The 24,079-nt window shown below is 38.4% G+C and overlaps 1 protein-coding gene across 4 annotated transcripts in view; it reads right to left on the bottom strand.

Annotated features, from left to right (window-relative positions):
- Window positions 1-17,168: 17,168 nt before the first annotated feature.
- Window positions 17,169-24,079, bottom strand: part of zgc:112980 (uncharacterized protein LOC503706 homolog) — a 74,628-nt gene continuing 67,717 nt past the window's right edge. For all 4 annotated transcript variants that reach the window (XM_059979541.1, XM_059979542.1, XM_059979543.1 and 1 more), the window contains 3 exons: window positions 23,587-23,709; window positions 20,326-20,383; window positions 17,169-20,139 (listed from right to left, as the gene is read on the bottom strand). In XM_059979541.1, coding sequence (XP_059835524.1) covers window positions 20,065-20,139; window positions 20,326-20,383; window positions 23,587-23,709 — 256 coding nt within the window. In that variant the 3' untranslated portion in view covers window positions 17,169-20,064. The remainder of the gene's footprint in view (window positions 20,140-20,325; window positions 20,384-23,586; window positions 23,710-24,079) is intronic.

Below are 24,079 nucleotides of genomic sequence, written 5' to 3'. Positions count from 1 at the left end.
CACAGAATCACACCAGAGAAGGTAAAGAGATTCATTGGGAAAATGTTAGGTTGGAAAACTTGTAGTTGTTTCTTCTGTGAACAATGGTGGTCAAGGGAGCCTAAGATTAGAATAAACCTTAATGGGCTGAACAGGATGTAGCTATTTCCCATTACAAAAGGGTACATGCCTTATGTACAGAAATGTATGTTAAACAGTAGAAGTATTAGAGGGATTTGAGGAAATGCTTTTGCACATGTAATGGTGGTGGTCTAGAACTGGGAAAGGCAGGAAACATCACATTTAATCAGTATCTGGATGTGCTGAAACTGGGAATCAGGCTCACCTATGTAAGGTCTGTAAGGTCATAGGCTCACCTATGTAAGTCTCTCTTCTGTGTCATTTACTTCTGTGGTTCAATGACAAATTGGAATCAAGCATCTCGAACTGCATTTTTCAAAACTTTGGAATCCAATTCATTCTCATTATCCATTATATCACTGTGGCATACAAGTGAATTCCTAACCCAGTCCTTGGAATGAGAACTTAAGTTGGTCCATGGCCTCCTCTTGTGCAATGATGAGGCCACCCTCAGGGAGGAGGAACAACACCTCATATTCTGTCTGGGTAGCCTCCAACCTGATCTTTTTCCATCTCCCCCTCCTCCCTTCTATTCCCACTCTGGCCTCTTTCCTCTTCTCGCCTGCCTATCACTTCCCCCTGGGTCCCCTCCTACTTTGCTCTCTCCTCCGTCCACTCTCTTCTCTTACCAGATTCATTCTTATCCAGCCCTTTAAATTTCCCACCCACCTGGCTTTTCCTATCACCTTCTAGCTAGCCTCTTTCCCCGCCCCCACCTTTCAATTCTGGTGTCTTCCCCCTTCCATTTCAGTCCTGAAGAAGGGTCTCAGCCGAAATATCGACTGTTTATTCATTTCTGTAGACCTACTGAGCTCCCCAGCAGTTTGTGTGTGTGTTGCTCTGAAGCAAAAGCCTTGCTTGGTTCCCTAAATGACCCTGATTGGTCCTGTTTGAGTGAAGGAGGGAAAACTTGCTGGTCCAGCATCCATTGTTATGCTAACATCTAACCCAATTATCTGATTATTTATGTTATTGCTTCAACTTATCGTACAGTGGAAACAATGCCTGGATTTGTGCTACTGTATGTAAATTGATATAAAAACAACAGCAAAATACAAGGAAAGTACATTGTTGGCCACGAATATCTCCATTGTTATACCAAGGCTAAATGAGAAGAACCCTTATTTTTTTCCCGATAGTTCTGTTGCTTAGCATCTCTAAATCTGATCACCAAATACTGATCAAAGGATTAAATCACAGATCTGAATTTGATTAAACCTTTGTACTTTACTTCATGAAAATTAATAAACATCATGAATAATGAACACAAAAGCACAAAACCTATGCAAATCAATGAAGTATCGACATCACTGCTCAGTCTACTCAAAAAGCCATGATACTCTCTTATGCTGGCATGTAGAAATAAGGGGTGCTTTTCCACATAAAACAATTTATTATTTGCTATTTTAAAGACACATCTGTTGCGACAGAATATAACTTCCCAAGTTTTCTTTATTTTTGTTGCATCAGAGTCATGTCTGATAAAGAAATGACTGAGACCCTATTCCTTACAGCCAAATGAGGTTGTTATCCAGAGCTCGTTTGGTTTATAAATCCCAAGTGTTTTGGGATTCATCAAAGCAGGCATAGTTGTAGCGCAGAAAACAGGGCAGCCAATTTCTGAGCAGAAAGCTCCCATAAACAGCACAATGATCTTGATCCTCATAGAGGGATTAGAAGTGGAGAGTGAGCAATTTCAAGTTCCTGGATGTCAGTATCTCTGAAGATCTAATCTGGTCGCAACATATTGATGCAGCTATAAAGAAGGCAAGACGGCAGCTATAGTTAATTCAGAGTTGAGATTTGGTTTGTCAACTAAAACACTTGAAAACTTCTACAAATGTAGCACGGACAGCATTCTGACTGGCTGCATCACTGACTAGTATTGGGGGGGGGGGGCTACTGTACAAGACTGAAGTAAGTTTGCAGAAACTTGTAAGATCAGTCAGCTCCATCATGGATACCAGCCTCTGTATTATCCAGGATATCTTCAAGAAGCAATGACGTAGGAAGACAGCATCCATCATTATGGACCCCCACCACTCAGAACATGCCCTCTTCTCATTGCTAGCATCAGGGAGGAGGTACAGAAGCTTGAAGGCACACACTCAGCGAATCAGGAACAGCTTCCTCCCTACTCCCATCTGATTTCTAAATCGATGTTGAACCCATGAACACTACCTCAATACTTTATTTTTTGCACCACTTGTATTAACTTAATTATTTAACAGACACATATATAGTTACTGTAATTCAGCTTTTTTCCCTCTATATTTATTTATCATGTTTTCACTGCACTGCTGCTGTAAAGTTAACAAATTGCATGAAATATGCCGGTGATATTAAACCTGATTTTGATTCTGATCAGATCATCTATTTAGGGCAATGTGTTTATTCAAGAATAAATACTGGTCAGTACCCCAGAGTATAATTCCTAAGACCCCCCCCCCCCCCCAAACACTATCCCTAGAGTCACCTGCCGGATGATCAGCTTCCATTTTAGTGTTTGAACAGCACTTTTGGACTCCAAGGTAGAGACTCAACAACCACAAATCTGCACAGTCACTAGCAGTTTCTGTTATTATCACTTTATTTGCTGCTTACACAAATAGTTTATTACTCCACGTTTATAAGAATAAAACTAATTGTTATAAAATTTGAGTCAAGGCGATGTTTTAATTTCATTCGACAACTCGAAGACAAGAAACAAGAAAGTAATGACACACTAATTGGAACCAAAAACTGCAGCTGATGGAACTCCAACACAAAGAAAGATAAGATACTGGAAAAACTCAGCAGGTCAGAGCAAAACAGGTTTCACATTCCCCTTCTCCATGGATGCAGCCCGACGTGCTGAGTTCCTTTCCCCGTTCCCTTTGCTCAAGAAAGTAATAATAATGGCAGCAAACTAATGGCAAACAAGTGCATGAAAGAGCCCAAAGTTATTCAAAATACATTAATTGGAATAAAAAGGAGAAATGGTAATTGATACAACAGTATAATACTATTCAATTTCTAAATTCAATATAGCAAATATATTGCTGATGTACTTTAGTGCAAATTTCAAACAAATCCTCAGAATAAATTATCACGGTCAATAGAGGGACAAATTAAAATTGTGTTATAGATTAAGCAAATATAATGCTTTAAATAATGCAAATTGAGATAATGTCCAAGCTTTATGCAAATTAGCAGTTTCAATTAAACAGACCACAATGCCCTGAAGTTTTGATTAAAGATCTGGTCTTTACAAATCCTTTGCGATGCAAATGAATTGCCTGATGTCCTTTTCACCTTGTTTTAAATATGGTATTTTAATATCATTAATATTAATTATCTGGACATAATTTCTGATGACCAAAAAGGTATTCTTTTTTTACAATAAATTTTTATGATTCTGTGTTATATTTTGAAGCCTTTTCTTCTGCAGTTTTCTACCAAATCCTCACTGCACAGTTCAATGTTTTATTGGTGAACTGAAACAAAACTTTAGAATTCAAGCCTTCAGCATTTCCAATGATAGCAGTTCAGTACAGGTGATGGGTGAAAGACCTTTTTCACTTCCAACTGCCAACCCAATATCTGCTGTCCAGCTAGTCGATGTGTTTCGCCTCAAACTGTAAACACTAAGACCGGGATAACAAAGGGTCTACAGCAGGTGCATACGTTCTTTAAAATAACAGAGCAAGTTGGAAAACTGGTTATAAAAGCCCATGTCTATTCATAGATATAGATCTAAAAAAAGTGAAATTAAGTTGAACATTCATCAGCTTTGCAGCAAATGGAGTATGACACCTAATTTTGGTCACCACATTCTAGGAAAAATGTGAAGGTCCGAGGAAAGGTGCAAAAATAATTTACCAAAATGGATCCAGAAACGAGTGATTTTACCTCTTCCACTGGAGAAGGTGGAGTTCTTGTTGGAGCACAACGGGTTGAACAAATTTGGAGGATTTCAAAGCCATTATTGATTTCCACAGGGGAGATAGAGGGAATCTGTTCCTGTTATGATTGATTTGAGGTTCAAGAAGCAAAGATTTAACATTTTGGGCAAAGGATTGGAGAATTTAAGGAAAATAGTTAAGGAATAGGACTTAATGTGATTGCACTACTAAAAGATAGCATTGACTTGATTGGCTGAAAAGCTCCTTCTTTTATATTCATATAATTAAATACATTTTAGCCTTGGAATTAAACTATTTATTTTGATGAATTCAACTTCAGCAAAACTCACAAGGCTCAAACACTTTGAGGACATAGTGTTTGATCGGCACTTAACTGTTCAATCGAAATATTCTTCTGCAGCACAATATGGTTGCAGTATGTACCATCTACAAAATATACTGCAGCAAAGTTTTTATAGAAACAGATCCCAAGCCCGTGATTGAGAAAGACAAGGGTAACAGGTGCATAAGAATGCCGCCACATGTAAGACCCTCTTTAAATTAGACTATTCTGACTTGGGCATATTCTCATTCCTTTGCTGTGGTGTCTAATCCTGGAATTTAACAGCACTATGGGAGTACTCTCCTCAAATGGACTACACTGATTCAAGAAGACCTTTCACCACAACCTTCTCAAGGGAAAGCAGCAATGGATTCGTGCTGTTTTGCAAGCTATGCCCATATCCTGAAGATCTATAGAAAAGTCAATAAAGAATCAAACCAAGAATATTCCAGGGGATGCACCGAAATACCTTGCTATCTTCATGAATACCTTGGTTTAAGATCAGGCTTTATTTTATTGATACTGTTATGCTGTTGGGAATTTTTTTTTTTTGCAGATCTTAAAATGCAAACCTATATTTTAATGACATACAAGTATTTCATTTTTGCTGCTTAAAATAAAATTCTCAGTTGACTAATAAGTAAGGCTTGTTGTAATCAGCCAATAGGATTTGTCTTATTAACATTTTGGCCAATAAGTTGCCCAGGAAAAGAACAGGTAGGCATTTTCTACACAGATCGCGGGAAGAAAGAAGTTTTTGAAGGAGAAAGAAAAGAGACAATGAACATAGTGAAAGAATGTGGTGAAACACTCAGAGAAATAAGCTTGGAAGGGCAGATACAGACGTCAGAAATCCCTCATGCAGACTATAGTCTCATGAAGGATATGCAGACATCTTTCAATCACCCATCTAGCACACAACATTGGTGAAAGTTCAACACCTTTTTCCTTAGACATTGTGTGTTTTTTTAAGCTTAGACTGGTTTTTCAGTGCAAAACCATATCAGCTTCGTGAGTAAACAAAGTGATGCAAACTAGACTGATTTTGTAACAATGAGCTCCCATGATTGTGTGCACATTATTGACTAATATATATGTGATGGGCTTTTTATTTTGATTGCTATAGTGCAAAATATGTCAATATAACTTCCATTTAAGTTTATACTGGGGTGAGCTAAATTATTTATTCCTGGCGTACAGTTAAATTTGCATATGTCTTTCAGTATTTATACAGGTCTTGTTTTTCCGAGGAAGAAATATTCAAATTTTACTTTTTTTGTGTGTTTACCCAAATCATAGTTATCCTAGATCTGCTTATTTTTTGGTGATGGCCCTTCCATCATTATTCCCATTCTTTGTAAAGCTATGTTACTGTTGGTTTGTATTCACGGTAATAACTAATTCATTATGAGCCTACAGTGAGAGGGTTACATATACAATGTACTTTCAGACATCTGGCGTCCATGATGGGGAGGTAGGGCACACGTCTTAGCATGAACATGCTAGCTGCATGAGAATTGCTCAGAAAAATGCTGTCCATCACATACTAGTATTATAGGCTTAACACTTTAAAGAAATGGCTGAACTTTGCCATCTGGAGTATGGTGTGCAGTTCTGGTTGCCCCACTATAGGAAGAATGTTGAGGCTTTGGAGGTGCAGAAGTTGTTCACCAGAATGCTGCCTGGTTTAGAGGGCATGTGGTATCATGAGAGGCTGGATAAACTTGGGTTGTTTTCTCTGGAGCACCAGAGGCTGAGGGGAGATCTGAGAGAGGTTTACAAGATTATGGGAAACATGGACAGAGATTGTTTCCCAGGGTTGAAATGACTAATACCAGAGGGCATGCATTGAAGGGGGGGGGGGTATGTTTGAGGGGGATGTAAAAGATAAGTTTTTTATTTATTCAGAGTTGTGGATGCCTGGAATGCACTATCTGGTGTGGTGGTAAAAGCAGATACATTGGATGCTTTTAAGAGATGCTAAATTGGGCACATAGATGTAAGGAAGATGGAGAGATGTGGACATGGTGTTGGTAGGAGGGATTAGTGTTTGGATGTTTTTGATTTGCTTTTTAGCTGGTTCAGCACAACTCTGTGGGCTGAATGGCCTGCTCCTATGCTTTATTCTTCTCTGTTCTATCTTCTTACCTTGTGAAAACACTTAACAACAATTCTATATTTGTTGGTAAAATAGTATTAAATTACAATACAGCAAAAATAAATGAAATAAATGACTGTACTCACTATGAAGAACCAAATCTTCAGGGAGGATGTCACTGTTCATCAGCCTATACATATATATACACTGCCCTTGTATACTGTGCATAAGCTAAAAAAAAGCCTTTACATACTTATTTTACTTAACACTTGGAATAAAATTTACTGACCTTATTTTCATTAAAAAACAAAAAAAATCTTCCCTACATCATGCATAGACTGAGCACAGCCTGTCCAGGGCTAGGCTATGGCTTGAACTAAAATCACTTAATTCTAAATGTCAACAGAATTAGTAGCGTCAATAGAATTCAGCTTACTTGCTGCATTCTGCTGTTCTTTAACCTAATGGCGTTTTACTACAGTCAACAGAACTTTCAAGGGCCAGTCAGTTCTCAGAAATTCTTAGAGATTTCTGTGGAGTTCATGAGAATCCCAGATGCATAAACACCAGATAAATGAGTTCACTCTACAAGTCTGAAAAACATCTTTCCACAAGGTAAATGTAGTAGTTAAGAAAAAAAATAATAGATCTTTGGGTTTAGTAATGAGTATTTTGATAAAGAAAACTACTGGCAAAGAATATAGGAGTCTTAGTCAATTGATGGGCCTTAATAGAACACTTAAAATAAATAAAATCCTGGTGTCTACCAAGTTGCTGTGTGTATGCGATTGGGGAAATTAACTTCTACACTTCTACATTACAACAGTGACTACAAATAATTATTGGAAATAAAGCACCCAAGTCAAAAGTTCACAAAATACATTGTACAGACATGCAAGCTTTTACTTGTCTATTTTGAGAACCCCCATCCCAAAATCATGCAATATGACCTATAAGTAGGCTTTGTTCCCCACAGTGCTACAACGAGGCCCAATGAAAGCGTGGGGAACGAAAGTCATCTTCCATTCCATTCCATTGCTGCCTTCAGGACACAATATTAAAATCTCTAACATTTGATAACTTGTTTCTGTTTCTATCTCAATTTTGGCTCAGTTCAATACATTATAGACAGGCACAGAAAACAACTGCGCTCATTAACCTGTGTTGATTTGCACTATTGGCATTGGTTCTGTATAACCTTCTCCATCTTCTGAAAACTAACTTCTTTTTCTTTCAACAGAATCCCAGATCTGAAAGTTAACTGTTTCTCTTCCCACAGGTTCTGTCTGTTTCCAGTAATTTCTCTTTTTATTTGACATAAGTTATTGTGTAGAAGTTCAAGCTAATACGCTACTGAAAAAAAAAACTGGATGGAATCAGCAATTAATCCATTATCTTGAGTTAAAGTACATGCAATAAAAAGAAATGTTAAGTATTATCTTTATTAGCTGCTCCATTGAATTCTTCATTCCTGATTAAATAAGTACAGGTGTGGAAGTATCATTATTGGAGACACCATATGGAATTTACTATCCACTGCAAGGTCAAGATGCAAGGCTTTGTTGGTTGGACGTGGGAGATGCCACATGATCTCCCACCTCTGGCCACCCTTTCTACATGCTGTCACTGATGAGAACTCCCTTACAACACATTGATACTCACTCAAACTGGAAACTGATAGACTCATAATAGAATGCAATCTTTGTCAATCAAAGATTTTTTCATATCCAGTGATAACTAACAATGTTTATTGTCACCCCTACATTTTCTAATGCTGTTTAGCTTGTAACACTATCCCGGAGATCAACCTTTCAGTCACGGAGGACTGATAGCCCTGCTCATGAGTGGTTTCAAGGTTCATCACTACTGATGGGACCCTTCCAGCAAGTCTAAAGTATGATTCCAATTGATTAATGAATTATTGCTTCTAAAACATTTGGAATTAAATACAGTAAAATCAGTTTGATGGATTATTATAGTAGGTAAACATATGGTCTGATGCTTGGCTTTCCCAGACAGATCTCCACCTAGTAATTCTGTTTGCATCCAGTTAGTCTGATGATAGCTGTAGGACTGAGGTATCTTTTTAGTATAATTTAGCCACCCAATAAGTGAAGGGGTGGTTTTCAAAGATTAATATTACTGAAAGAGATGGTGAATGTACTTGGGTAATAATCCTTTGCTTACAAGTACACTTTATGAATGCATGGTGATGTACTTCATGCTGTACATTCTGCTCTCACAAAAACGCATGGCCAAACATCCAATAATCACATTGTCAAGTTTGCTGATGACTTGACTGTGGTGGATGGCTCATCACCAACAACGATGAGATTGAGGCCTGGTGCCAGTCAAGTAACCTCTTCCTCAATTTCAACAAGACAAAGGAAAAGGTAATGACTTCAGAAGAACTCACACCCTTCCTTTCACTGGCAGCCGTTTCAAACTCCAGGGAGTGCACATCTCGCACAACCTCTCATGGTCCAAGAATACACTCTGCACAATCAGGAAAGATTACCAACGCTTCTACTTTCTGAGGAGGCTGGACTATGCACAATGATACTCATGCCCTTCTACAGATGTGTAGCAGAGAGCATCTTAACAAGCTACAGTATTGCATGGTATGCTAACAGCACTACAATGGACAGGAAGACCCTACGACATGTAAACAAAACTGCCCAATGTATCACCAGCTCCAGCCTACCCACCATCAAGGACATACAGTGCCTATAAAAAATATTCGCCCCCAGAAGTTTTCATGTTTAATTGTTTTACAACATTGAATCACAGTGGATTTAATTTTGCTTTTTTGACACTATTCAACAGAAGGACTCCTTTGTGTTGAAGTGACAATAGATCTCTACAAAGTGATTAGTAATATAAAACACAAAATAATTGCTTGCTTAAGTATTCTCCTCCTCCCCCCCCCCCTTAATATGACACTCCAAATCATCATTGGTGCAGCCAACTGGTTTTAGAAGCCGCAGAATTAGTTAAATGGAAATCTGTTTTTGGTGACCTGTGTGCAGTCAAGGTGTTTCAATTGCTTGCAGTAAAAAATACAGCTGTATCTGGAAGGTCCAATTACTGGTGAGACAGTATCCTGGCAAAAACTACACCATTAAGATAAAAGAACACTCCAAGCAACTCCGCGAAAATGTTATAGAAAAGCACAAGTCAGGAGATTTGAACAAGAAAATTACCAAGTCACTGAATATCCCCTGGAGTACTGCTTAGTCAATCATCAAGAAATGGAAAGAATATGGCACAGCTGTAAATCTGCCTAGAGCAGGCCGTCCTCAAAAACTGAGTGACCATACTTGTGAGGGAGGCCACCAAGAGAACTGTGACAACTTTGAAGCAGTAAGAAGCTTCAGTGGCTGAGATGGGTGAGCCTCACATACCCGGGTGCTTCACCAGTTGTAGCTTAATGGGAGAGTGGCAAAGAGAAAGCCACTGTTGAAAAAAACTCACATGAAATCTTGTCTAGAGTTTGCCAGAAGATATGAGGAAGTCTCTGAAGTCAGCTGGAAAAAGATTCTAAGAACTGATGTAACCAAGATAGGTTTTTTGACCATCAAACCAAACACCGCACATTATCAAAAACACACCATCCTTACCGTGAAGCATGGTGGTGGCTGCATCATGCTATGGAGATGCATTACTGCAACAGGCCTTGGAAGGCTTGTGAAGGTAGAGGGTAAAATGAATGCAGCAAAGTACAGGGAAATCCTGATGCAGTCTGCAAAAGAACTGCGACTTGGGAGAAGATTTGTTTTCCATTAAGGCAATGAGCTCAAGCATAAATCCAAAGTTACACAGGAATGGCTCAAAAACAACAAAGTTGATGTCCTGGTGTGGCCAAGTCAGAGACTAGATGTCAATCCAATTGAGAATTTGTGGCTAGACTTGAAAAGGGCTGTTCACTCATGATCCCCATGTAATCTGACAGAGCTTGAGCAGTTTTGTAAAGAATGGGGAAAAAAAATGCACTGTCCTGATGTGCAAAACTGATAGAGACCTATCCACACAGACTCAAGGCTGTAATTTGCTGCCAAAGATGCATCTACTAAATACTGATTTGAAGGGGGCGAATAATTATTCAATCATGTTGCGCTTTATATTTGTAATTAATTTAGATCACTTTGTAAAGATCTATACTCACCTTGACCTGAAAGAGACTTTTTCTGTTGATCCGTGTCAAAACAGCCAAATTAAATCCCTCATGTTTCATGTTGTAAAACAATAAAACATGAACATTTCTGGGGAGGGGGAATACTTTTTATAGGCATTGTACATGCAGAAAGGTGCCAGAAAAGGGCCGGTAACTTCATGAAGGATTCTACCCACCCTGCCCATGGACTGTTTGTCCCACTATCAGGAAGGAGGCTACACAGCATCCATACCAGGACTACCAGACTCAAAAATAGTTACCTTCCCCAAGCAGTAAGGCTGATCAACACCTCCACCAACACACCCCCAACCATCACTCCTTTATCATTTCCCATCAGTCACCTTCTGTGCAGACACTCCTGTGCCTAGTGTCACTTTATGGACATGATAAGGCCCTCCAATGGTTGGGCCTGGCCATGGATTTTGTGTGCCAACTTATCTACGAGATATGCAAGACATGGCAGTACGATGGGGAGAGCAACCTGTTGCCCACGTAGCAGGCTACCCCTCACCATGCAGCTGATGAATCCAAAGGAACGGCAGAGACCGATACAGTTTGACACCAGCAGTGTCGCAGGAATTATCAGTCAGCGTTGAACTCGACTTAGGACTACCTCAGGAACTCCAGCTCTGGATCTTTCCTCGGTGTTTACTCACAAAGCCTTCCCCATGAGTGGGTGTAGCCACAAGGCAGCAGAGGTTATGAGATCAGGGTTTTTCTCTTCCTAGATAAGCTGTCAACCATGGCTGACGAGCCTCATCTGCCCAAAGTGATTGGTTTTAAGGATCCAGTAACCCACCTTTGGCCCATTTCTACTTACTGGACATACAATCCATGTGTACAAGTTGTCCTATGTATTTATGTTTATTATGTTTTGTGTTAAGATATACATGGACCGAATGCAGATACCTACAAAGTCTTAGTTTCTACAAATCTGCTGTTGCTGAACCGATAGCAACAAACAAATGGCCATTGAGCAAGTGAATAACTCCATTAAGGAGCTGAGATGTAAACAAGTTAATGATGGTAGAAGCAGATGATTGTAATGAAATTAATGACACAAGTCAAGACCATGCTTTTAAAAAATCAGTTTGAAGATTCAGCTGCTTTAAGTGGTAATTATTGCTAATAATGTGTAAGCTCTTGCATTGGAAATAGGGAGGGTATGACGCACAGCACTTATTTGCTGCAAATTGAGTTCTCTAAAAATAAACAAACAGCTTCCATTTAAAAGCAGGGCAATTCTTCAGAGAAAATTCGATAAATGAGAGATAGTTACGTGCATAAAATCAGACTTAGTCACCAACAGCACTGGTCACTAAATCTGATTGATAAGACATTACCCAAGTAACTCCATTCTGTCTTAATTTATGATTTGTACCCACAAGCAGCAATTTTTTAAAAAAGGAGTCAAATAAAAGAGTTGAATCGCTGAAGTATCAGTTCCACATTTTGATCTCAGAAGCTTAGGAACACAAGCAACAGCCAGAACTGGAACCGTTATAAAGCTAGTTTCCTCCCCCCACCCAAACAATCTTTAGTGATTCCTTTAAGGACTACTGATTTAATTGCTGAAAATATTTTGACTGGGTGGAGTAAACTGTACACAACTTTTGGATTTTGTATAAATCACATAGGGTATTACTGTCGCCAATAATAAAATGACTGGACCTAGAACACATGCACTCCTACAATTCAACCAGTTTGTATTTCACTTGTGTACAAGAACAGCATGGTCCCTGTCATCCACACTCTTCTAAATTCTAAAAAGGGAAATGCCATTTTTAAAATTCAGCATTGACTAGCAGTTACAGACATTGACCATTTGGTAAACTGGGTATGTTTGAATTCCTTACTTCACAACATCGGTGTTAAAGCCAATAGAAACTACAAACTGACAACAGCTGATACTCTTAAGTTAGTAAAGCAAATGTCCTTTAGTTGGTGTGTGCACCTCAGATCACTTACCTCATCTCCAGACCCCTGCTGCACAAAGGAAGGCTATTCTTTTCAAAGGCCTTGCATGCCTGGGTTGTCTACACTCTATCCTTGCCTGGATAATATGTTAACTCTTGCTTCACCACAACTTTCACGTTCCCTCTTTTTGTCTTGTGACAACACAAATCTTTCTTAACTTTAATAGCACAGAGTCTCTGAGACTCCAAGACAGTTTCATCAGGGACAGCTGGCTGATGATGATGGAGGCAGCTGCTCTGTGGGCCATAGCTCTGTAGAGAAATCTGAGACAACAGATTAAAATGAATGTTACAAATAGCACGGAAGTAAAAGGTGAAACCAGGTAAAGGGTCTCCATGGAGAAGATGGAGTCCCATGTAACTCCTGCCTAGTCTTCCTAATCTGATCAGCTTCTAGCTGGGTAAGCACAGCTAAAACGGTGATATTGTCAAGTATATCAATAATGTACACGGAATACACCTGGCTAATAATGGCACGACCTCCTCCCTTAGAGAGCTAAAGTCCAGTGCTTTTGTCAATTTTGAAGGGCTAGTGTGGATTACTAGTATTTTGACAGTAATGTCATTGATGATCTGGCTTGTTATCATATAGCACTGAGGTTTGTATCATTTGCCAATTTCTCCAGCAGCACTGAGGCAATGTTAATACTTCCATGAGCCAGACTGCCAGGTCCCCAGAACAGGAACACTACAATTCAGAAACACTCAGTCTCCATAGTCTTTTGAAAGCAGTCTGACAGTAGGAAGTAGAAAGAGAGTAGGTAGGTAGTACATCTATGGTATTACAGAGATCAAATAACAACTACCTCTCCATGGCTTTGATTCAGGCCAAAGACCCCATTTTTAAAGTGTACTCCTGGCAGCTGTGATAAGCCTGAGGGCCACACATCCAGTAAGTACCACTAACAGGATTCAGAGGGATACTGGTGATTTAGGCATTGATTGTTACAGTAACATACCTCACCCCTATCCCCATGAACTGGCGGGGTTTATCTAACCATTGTAACTAGGTTGATACTATTCCTCAACACAGTTGCATTCACAAGAGTCATTTCGATGGTAGTGCAGTCCTATGCTCCCTTCACAGTTCTAGTTTTGTTATTAAAGTAAAACACAGAACCAAACTCACTGTGATCTAGAGAGAAGGTAGCTGTTCCACCTCAGCTGCTATACAAGGTGCACACAAAGCATTTCCACTCAGATTTTCCACTAAATTTTTTCCAGTATCAGCTCGAGAGGGAAAAGCCATCAAAGAAAAATTACATGTGGCCTTACATCAGGTGATATTTTACAATGGGCAGAATTAAAATTCTACATGTTCTTCAGTACAGTTTGAGAACGAATTATTTTGAGTAAACTGTGTAGTCTATCATGCTGTTAGCAGTGGAGGCAGAAACTGTTACCAAAGTTGCCTTGATCTGAGGGAATCTTTGGCCCAGTGGTCAGACTATCTGCAACAAAAACCATACCCCATGTTTTAATTCTATCATATCCACCATCCCATTTCCCCATTTGTTGGATCAAAGAACTGTAAAACCCATACATACATTTAGAATAGTATTATCTTAATAACTACACTGTTCAAAGCAAAATACCACTCACAAGTGGGTAAAATGAGCCACATGCATATGAGGCAGACAATATTAAAAGTGAGGTTAACAGTGAAATTTTAAACAGAAGTTAATCTGGTAATGATTACCTAAAATCTGGTCACTGTCAATCTAATTAAATATAAAGCAAAGTTATATGTTAAAATAACATTCAAACTGTATAGGGCAACTAGCACAATACTTTTAAAACTATGTACAATATTGTCCAGAGGCTATAGTGGAGCAACTGAGAAGTCACACATAAATATTTCCTCATTCTCCTTAACACTTTTAATCCTTTGATGTTGTAAATGCAATTTTAGATTGCAATTTATTTACAATAGCACTTATTAAGATGGGCGTCCCTGTTTCTGAAACTAATCCAGAATACCTTTGAAAACTTATGCGCCATGTGTTCTACATTTTCATTACCGGCCAGTGGTGTAGTGGCAACCACACCAGACTTTGAGGCGCGTTGTCCCAGGGTTCGAATCTGATTGGCACCTTGCACGCTTTCCATCCAACTCGACCTCGTAAAAAACAAATGTTAAGGAAATGGTAAAGGTTGCCGCCCGATCTGCCACAAGGTGCAGACGAACAACAACTACATATTCATTGACATCATTTTCTGTCTGACATCGTCTTTTTTATGCCTGCCAGCCTCCCTGAGTACTTAAGAGGTGGCACTTGGCATGGGCCTTGTTAAGTGTGCCTGGGGAAGCATCTAATGCATTCTTAAACTCTGGTGCTTAGACCTGAAAGCAGTGAGATGTTTTCAAAAGAAATGTCTCGCTCTGGCTCAGCATCAGCTAGATGGTTGCGACCACACATGATGTTGGATGATACATTTTGAAATACACGCAGACCTGGATTTGGATAGAAAGCATTTACAATAACATGTTATTTAGAAATTTTGTTAATTTATCAATTGTGATTTTGAAAGATGAGTATCTTTTAAACAGGCTTTCTAAAATTCTTAATTTAATCAATCTTTCTCTGTTATACTTTTAATAGTAAAATAATGAATACATGTAAATAAGCAATAGGATTGATGCACCATCAATAACTCTCGGAGACGGGAGGCAAACGACAGGCTTTTATTAGCTGCAAAAGTGACCACAACATCTTGGAGACTGAGGGAGGAGCAGTGCCTCCAATCGCCTTTATACAGGGGTCTGTGGGAAGATCCACAGGATCAGTCAGCAGAGGGGCGTGTCCAGACAGGTATACACATAGTTTACCACATTGTTTTACTGTGTCCTCCCGACATGGTCTCTGTCCATGACCTGGCGCCCGCAGGAGCACCAGACCCCTACCCCGAACACTCCACGGTGACTATGAACCCCGTACCCACCGATGTATATATATATATACTACACCCACGGGTCCCATGCACACTCCCCTCTCGCCGAGGCCCGCGCAAACTCCTCACGACACTCCCATACCGGGCACCAGGCACACGCATGAGAGATTACTGATGCCTAACGGGCTGACACCGCAAGTCAGGCCAGAGCCAGCACAACCACCATCACCGGTGCAATCACCACCAGTGCTACGTAGATCGCAGTGACAGACTCGACCACCTGATAGACTTAACCTGTAAATATACTTGTGAGAAACTTCGCCCCGTGGGGACTCTCTTTTAAAACAAGGGGTGGGGGGTGAATGTGGTAAACTATGTGTATACCTGTCTGGACACGCCCCTCTGCTGACTGATCCTTTGGCTCCTCCCACAGACCCCTGTATAAAGGCAATTGGAGGCACTGCTCCTCCCTCAGTCTTCAATATGTTGTGGTCACTTTTGCAGCTAATAAAATTGATGCACCATCAATAACTCTCGGAGACGGGAGACAAACGACAGGCTTTTATTAGCCACAAAAGTGACCACAACATCTTGAAGACTGAAGGAGGAGCAGTGCCTCCAATTGCCTTTCTACAGGGGTCTATGGGAGGAGCCACAGGATCAGTCAGCAGAGGGGTGTGTCCAGACAGGTATACACATAGTTTACCACAAGGATTTATTTCCATTTTCCTTAAAATGTCCATAATTGCTACTAATTGTTGATAATCTGAGCTCAAATTTATCATGGCATACGATAAATTATTATTTTTTCAAGAGGAATCTCGCCAATTTGGGCATACTCTCTCATAAATGGTTCATCACCCCTTCGCTAGTCCAATTATACATCACAATAAAGACAGCAACAAATGGTTCCTTCCTTCCTGGTTCAGCATTACACTATCCCCTCGGGTAACAAGTCATTCACTAGACCCCATTATCATTCTAAGTTCTGAAGTTAGGACTCATTGATTAGATTTTCTATTTCTGCTCTAACTTACCCCTTCCTATTCATTAACAAGCATAAACTGAAGAGAGTAAATTGGGGAGCTTGCATAAAGTGAGCAACAGCTACTAGCCCAGAAAACAGACTGAACATTGCTTTTATCCTTTTTGTTCTTGAGTTGAATTTTCCCAGTATTATATATTTCTTTGTTGTTCGATTTCACAATTCATCCCATCCCTTTGGAACTAGATTTACAAATATTTAAGGATTCTATATTCTATTGAGCAGGAAATATAATTAAGTCAGCAGTTAATAAATTTGTTGCATATAAACGTATACATTTGAGAATTTAGCTGCTCTAAAATCTGCCAATGTTATAAATCAACAGTAACGAAATATACACTGGATCTAGTTTTGAGCACTACCTACACATTATTCCTTATAGCACTATAATTCAGTATTTACATTCTTGATCACAGATGTATAAAGTAAAGACCAATTTAAGGACTGATCTTGCATGCATGATAGTGTTGTGCCCTGGTGTGCAGAATATGGGCTGCATGGAAAAATGGAATGTGTTTGCATTTAACCCTATATTATTTTATTTCTACAATGGCGCACTTCCACTACAAATACATTAACAGCAAGACCCCACAAAAAGAGTATTGTGCACATGCAATGAGCAGAATATGCTTTAAACTGAATTTAAAGATTTATTTAAGTGATTATAAAAAAAACATGAACGATACACAACCTCTAGAAGAATATACAAGACTTTCTTTAAAAAAAATTGGAAGTAAGTACATTGATATTAGTTGCAAACATTTTAACTTTGAGTTAAACTTTTTTGACATCAAATTTTTTTTTCATTGCAAACAGGCTTGTGCTTTTGCTACAGTAATGTCAAAAAAAAGTATAAAGCCCAAAGAGCAGTTGCTTCACATTTCACAAACCTGTATGCCAGAAACTACAAAATTTTCACGTTATGTAAAAATACAGTAGAATTTACAAGATTCAAATGACCTTAAAAAGATATTTCCTAGAGATTAAAAATTTCACTCTTTTTTAGAAGAATTTGCATCACATAAAATTCCTTATTTACGAAATGATATTGAACACAAGCTCAAACAAATATACAAATGAAATGCATTCAAAAACTTGCACTATGCTCCATGTACAAAACTTCCATAAAATGATTCATGGAAGTCTCAGTACTTTGTTTTCAGATAGTAGATCATCAAATTACGTTAATGGAAATAGGTTTGTTAAGAAGTACTAGATGGAAAGCTGGAAATACAGAAGCAAACCACAGTACAAAAGTGTTGCTATAGCAGTACAATTATCATTCAGCAAAAGAGGCATTATTTCCGGTAAGATGGTGGAATGTTTGGATGCAGCAGCCTCTCAGGGGCCAACCAAAGGTGTTTTTTTCTTTGTTAATTATCTTTTTCTTAATGATCACAAGATAATGCTGGACTCCAAAGACATCAGATACTGCAGATCTACCCCATCAGTGAGCTGCTTGTTGGCAGAGGTGCTGGACTGGCTGCAGATCATGTTACTGCCTGCAACAAGTTGCTGCAGAAACCTTGTGTACAGTGTAACGGTGGCTGATTGTCTTGGACATTTCTCTCGTGATTGCAGGAGTCGATTGGATATTGATAATAAGATGCTGCAAGGCCTGTTTCCCTTGTTGGTGGTGTGACAGACAGTGGGGGAACTGCGTGGCCCCAGCTGTAGTAAGGACAAGGTCTCAAGCCACAGGCTTGCCTGTTGATGCAGTCCAGGAGGGGAGATGCCAGAGGCTGTGTAGCGTGGCGTCCACACTTGGTTGGAGGCTGGCTTCTTGCATTGGTGCTGCCCTCCAGGTGCTCGGTCGCTGGAATGACAGTCTGGATTTCGTGCGTTTGTTAGTGCACCACTGGGAACTGCACCATCAATCTGTGGGACATGTCCCTCAGGTACTTGGGCTATGTATATGTTTTTTTTTGTGTGACTATGATTGGCACCTTGGCCCCAAAGGAATGCTGTATTGTTCAGCTGAATGATAATTAAACTTGAATTTGTAGCATAAAAATATTTTAATTACTAGAGAATTCTGTATTATAATTCCAGCAAGTACAAATTTATTTAATGAACATTTACTTTCATCTAAAGAAATAACAAATCTACCACAATAATTTGTTATTTCCACACAACAAAATGTCAAACACAATGAAACAAAAGATGTTGAATAAATAAGGCTTGGATTTATACAGGACTTTCACATCAATTATGATGTGCCAAAATAATTTTACAATTAGTAATGTTTTGTTGTATAACTTTTGTTGTAACGAAGACAATATGGCAATCAATTTAAGGACAGCAAGTTCACACAAACATCAATGAATTAATAAGCAGATAACCTGTTTTGCTGATACTGTTTAAGGGATATAACATGGCAGGTCACTAATAACCCCCAATTATCTGATGTTTACTCTAGAGTAGGCAGTGGCCATTATTAAATATCTCCAATAAGAGAACACTCTTATTGCACTCTTACTGTACTTAAGAGTTGGGATTGGATTAAGAGTTGTTTTAGATCAGAAAAAGAGCTGGGCATAGCCGAACATCAATAATTAAGAATATCCATTAAGTTTTACCCAAGTTTGATTTACTTTGTCATTAACAAAGATTTTGTTTTCTACAGTGTCAGAAATGTATTTGGAGACAATCCTTCAAGTACAGGTCTGTATAACAGCAACACTTAATTCTTTTTAATTGGGACAATTAGGAGTCTATTCTATTGAGCACTTATGCAATTCCATCTGGCATCAATGGCGCTTTTGGTAAGTAACGTGCATTTTGAGTCTGACTTATTAATTATTACTTGGAGATTGAGTTTGCCATCTTTTTTTAAAAAAAATCTCATTTGTGATGGAGAGTGGTACAAGGACAGCTGCATTTTGTGCAACTAACCCTCACAAGAATAAGAAACAAAAATTACACAAATAAGCAAAAGTAGAAAGGTAGTCTTTGTTAAACTACAATGTTAATTTCTATTTTAAGGATAGCAGATTTATTTTTCCCTTCGTTTGAGATACAAACTTACACTTGCACTGTTCTTTCTATGGTCTCTTCTCTAGAAATCAAAAATAAATATATTTATAAGACAGTCTCTGGATTCTACTTCCTCTCCCTACACCATCATCTTAATAAATTACACCTTGATTATTCCCCATCACCTCCTGCCAAACACTATTGACTTCTGGAGCACAATGTAAACATGGCAACTAAACAAAATAGGGATAAATTAGCTTTGCTTATAGAAACCCTTGATGCCGATATCTTAAAACAGTTTTTTAATAGAACACTATTATTATTTCTATGTTATGAACATGAAAAATATCAAAAGTGGTTCATTTGTAAAAATTGTAGGTTTTCTATTTATGCCATGTTTCCATGGTTATATGATGATGCAGATTAACTGTAAAAATCATCACAATATGTAAATATGTAACGACATTGGAGGAATTTTCATTTATAGTATAAAAAGGTGCATTTCCATGGTAACCCATTGTTTATTACTTGAATAGTTTCCAGGACATACTTATATTCAAAGTATCCTGTTTAGTTTATTTCGTAATTCAATAAATTGTGCAGTATTCACCATTTCCATGGCTGGAACAACCTGAAAAGTGGGAAAAAATGCATGATAAATATTGCACTTAACCATCAAAGCTGTCATAGAAAGCCAGAAATTCCACTGCTCTGTAGTACAGACACTGAGATACTCTTTACCATCTAATAGCCAGACTTGTGAAAATTATTTGCATTTAGTTAACACTGCAATTTCAATTTTAAATACAGACCATACCTTATCCTGTAGAAAACTGTGAAGAGATTGTATCCATAGACATTCCATTGTTTTGAATCTGTGGAAAAATCAGAGCCACAATTTGAAACTGAGTAAACTAGAAGATATAGGCTGTAACAAGTGATGACATTCAATATAAAATTCTGGCATTAAAAAATGTCTACTGGGACTCCTGGATGCAATGCTTGTTCTGAATACTGTGCACAATAGCTATAGTACCAACCTAGCATTAATTTCCTGAGAGACTGGAAAAGAAGTTACTTACTTAGATACAGCCCTGGACATTTGTAAGCAACTAAACACATCTTTAGTCCTTGAAAATTCATGTACAATCTTCATGTATCACACAAGAGCCCAAATAGCATATCGGTTTAATAAGGCAAGAGAATTTAAGTATAAGGTGGAGACAAGGTGTCATTATAGAATACATGGTGTTACTGATGCTTTGAAACAGTTTACAGCTGTAGTGTTAGCAAGGCAATGATACATATTAGAAGTGAAAACAGCATTTTATGGGATATACTGCGTACTATATTAGTATACAGCTTCTACAACAACAAGCCCCATGTAGTGTCTCCTCGCTGGCAACACACATAAACTCACATAGTGCACAGGCCCACTAGTGTCTGGACATGTCCTGTTGCTTGTGAACCAGATCCCCAGCTATGAGTAAATAGCCCTACTGCCTTGTGGGCATCCTCAGGACAGACAAAGGCTACGGGAGTAAACCCCGACAGCAAATTCGCAGTGGAGCCCCTAGGGCGGCTGGACGTCATTGAATATCCTTCCTGCAGCCCCTGCAGCCAAGCTGATACCAAATGCATTGCTTCATAAGCTTTCCTTTGGACTACACTGGTGATGCGGAGAGGGGAATCTGGATGACTGGGCATCTCAGGATCCCCATACCTTCTCCCAGGCCTGTGATGATGATCATCATCACTTATTGTCCTTCAAGACAGAAGAATGCCAACCACCACCACCACCATGTTAGATTGCAAGTTATTTTTTTTATGGACAAAAGTGCCCTTTCAGTCTTAGACGTTTGAACAATGAAGTCTCAATTTGACAGGCAATATAGGAGACTTGTAACCTGAAAATTCCATCCAAGAGAGTTGCATTTCATTTGGGATGAGAAAGAAGCAATCATTGATATTTACTGATATGTACCATATTAAATATACATTTTATCCCTTACAAGATGGGTTTAAAAATTAACTTGCACAGCCAATGTCAACAACATTGAAAATTACTGTGGCTAAATATTCAAAAACTCTCTATTTCTTCCCAGAACAAAGATAAATCTGATCCATAATACACCTTCTATTAACTCTCCAACTCTCCATTTAAACCTGGCATCAACATAGAAACTGCATAGGGTACAATTGTGTGGTGACATTTCAGGATCTAACCTTGGATGAGATACCATTATCTTAGGGAGCAGTTGATGCAGAGGAGAAATTACTTGTATTCAATACTCCAACCAAAAGTTGGGAGTTTCTTTTATGAGTGAGCTTCCAAACATGTTACAGACACAATAATCGTATCATCGACCCATGCACACTGTGCTAGAAAATAATCTGCACTGTAAAGTGGGACATTAGAAACAGGTTAATACTAATTTAAAGTACTAAAAATACTAATACTTTGGTATTAATTTAAAATAGGTTTCGTGCAATCCTTTCCAATTCATCATTTGACAATGATTAATCAATGTTATTTTATTAATTCTGGGAGCATTTTATAGGTTGTACGCACAACAGTGAGTGACACAGACAGAAAGCTCTGAAATATGTGCAAAATATTTATTTTATTTTGGAGTCTGTCGGTCCATATAAAAACCCAATTCATATTTTCAATAGCCAAATGGACATTATTCCTCATGTGGATGTTATTTCAAATTTGACTCATTTACAAGAGCAATGTTGCTACAGACAGATGAGTGGCCCTGGATATTTTACCACAATGGGTTTACCAAAGACTATTAGTGTTCACAGAAAATAGTCTGTATTGCAATTTTCTGTAACACAAATCCACATTATCTGCAAATGTCAAGAAAAGCAAGGTGATGAACAAAATGGTGTTTACTCACTTAATTCCCCCTCCCCAAATTCTGAGAGAAAATTTTATTTCATATCAGTTTCTGGGGTTTACAAGGGCCAATTTCCGTTACCCAAATAGCCACAATGCGAGGGTTGCCTGCAAGCAATATTTGTTGTACTTTGTACAACTTGCCCCTTTACTGCTTTCAGGTCCTTTGTATTTATCTTACACTGCCTCATTATGCCAATCAATGCTAATCCATTCAAAAGTTTTGAGCCAGAAGGACTATCTTCTTATTGGTACAATGATATTTAAAACCATTCCCAATCCCCTTGATGGGCTGGAGTACGGATTTTACTGTTCAGTAGAGAATTGTTGTACTTAATCATTTATGCCCTGTTGATACAGTTAAACTTTGAGTTAAAGCAACGTATAAGAACACTGCAAGGCATCAAAATCAGGATAAAACATGTAATCTAAATATTAAATAGGCAAATCAAAGGAGCTGCTAAGATGCCTTAAAGCAAAGGCAAATTATTAACGTTCTCTGCACCAGCTTTCCAGAGGAATTGCAGGTTTCTGTTATTTGCATCTGCCCTGGCCACAATGCCAGTCCTGTTTCACTGCCCATCTGGAAGCAGTTCATCTTTGGGTTAAAAGGCTGTTATCACTGTAGTGCGAGGAGCAGACCCTAATAGAACAAAGTAGCTTGGCTAAATGGAGACAAATCCATTCCATCATTTCATGTGAAAAGATATGGCTGATTTACTTGTAGAGACTCTACAAAATGAGTGTTCAATGTATTTCTCATTGAAAAATGAGATATGAATGAAAATTCATACCCTCTCAAAAACCCTGAAGGCACTAAACTCTCATAAAGATACAGCCCAGAAGAAATCATTTGCCAAATATTACATTTTACATAGATAGGGAATCAATTGATATTCACTAGTTGTTCAAAATGGAGTTGGCCATTACTCTATACATGAAGGAAATTATAACGCAGGGAACCATAAGTTCTTAATTGTGGAATTTAAAATTTGGGGCCTCAGAAGAATTACTAATGCATCCAACTCTTGAATTCAAGAGAAACATCTTTATTTTTAACCATTGAAAATCATGTAGACTATTAAGTTCTACAACATTGTAACAAATACTTTTAGATTTTTGATGCTACTTTTAATGTATGATGCAGTCTTTATAAACAAGATAAATACTCACTCATGCCATGCCTCCACAAGAACATTAAGCACAGGAATGCTCAGAGATTGGATAGTAGTTTGTTTAAAGGACAGAAAGAGGGTCACAAGGTCAGAGACATAGTTGGCATCATGACATTTAACCCTAAAAAAGTTAGAAGAAACACACTTTAAAAATACTGTTTTCAAAGAAATTTTGACAACAGTTTTAGTAACAATCACGGGAAAGTAAACTTGACAATATTAAGGTCAGGCTGCTAGCAACAGTGGGATATTTTAAAGGGGAACAATAAACTTCTACAAAGGAATTAAATTGAATGTCTCTCAAAAGGACTTCACAGCAAATGAGATTGCAAATTGTGGAAAATGCTTAATTTTACTAAGGCAATTCTATCCAAATTGAGCTTCATTTGCCTGCTCTGAGATTTTCATTAGATAATCAGTGTTTTGCATGCAATCTCAAATGAAATTCTCAGTAACCAGGACTACAATTACATTTTGATGAGAGAATTTCA

This window comes from Hypanus sabinus, chromosome 9 (assembly GCF_030144855.1).
Source record: "Hypanus sabinus isolate sHypSab1 chromosome 9, sHypSab1.hap1, whole genome shotgun sequence".
NCBI lineage: Eukaryota > Metazoa > Chordata > Chondrichthyes > Myliobatiformes > Dasyatidae > Hypanus > Hypanus sabinus.
The sequence above is the reverse complement of the archived record's forward strand: the minus strand, read 5'-3'. Positions and strand labels throughout refer to the sequence as shown.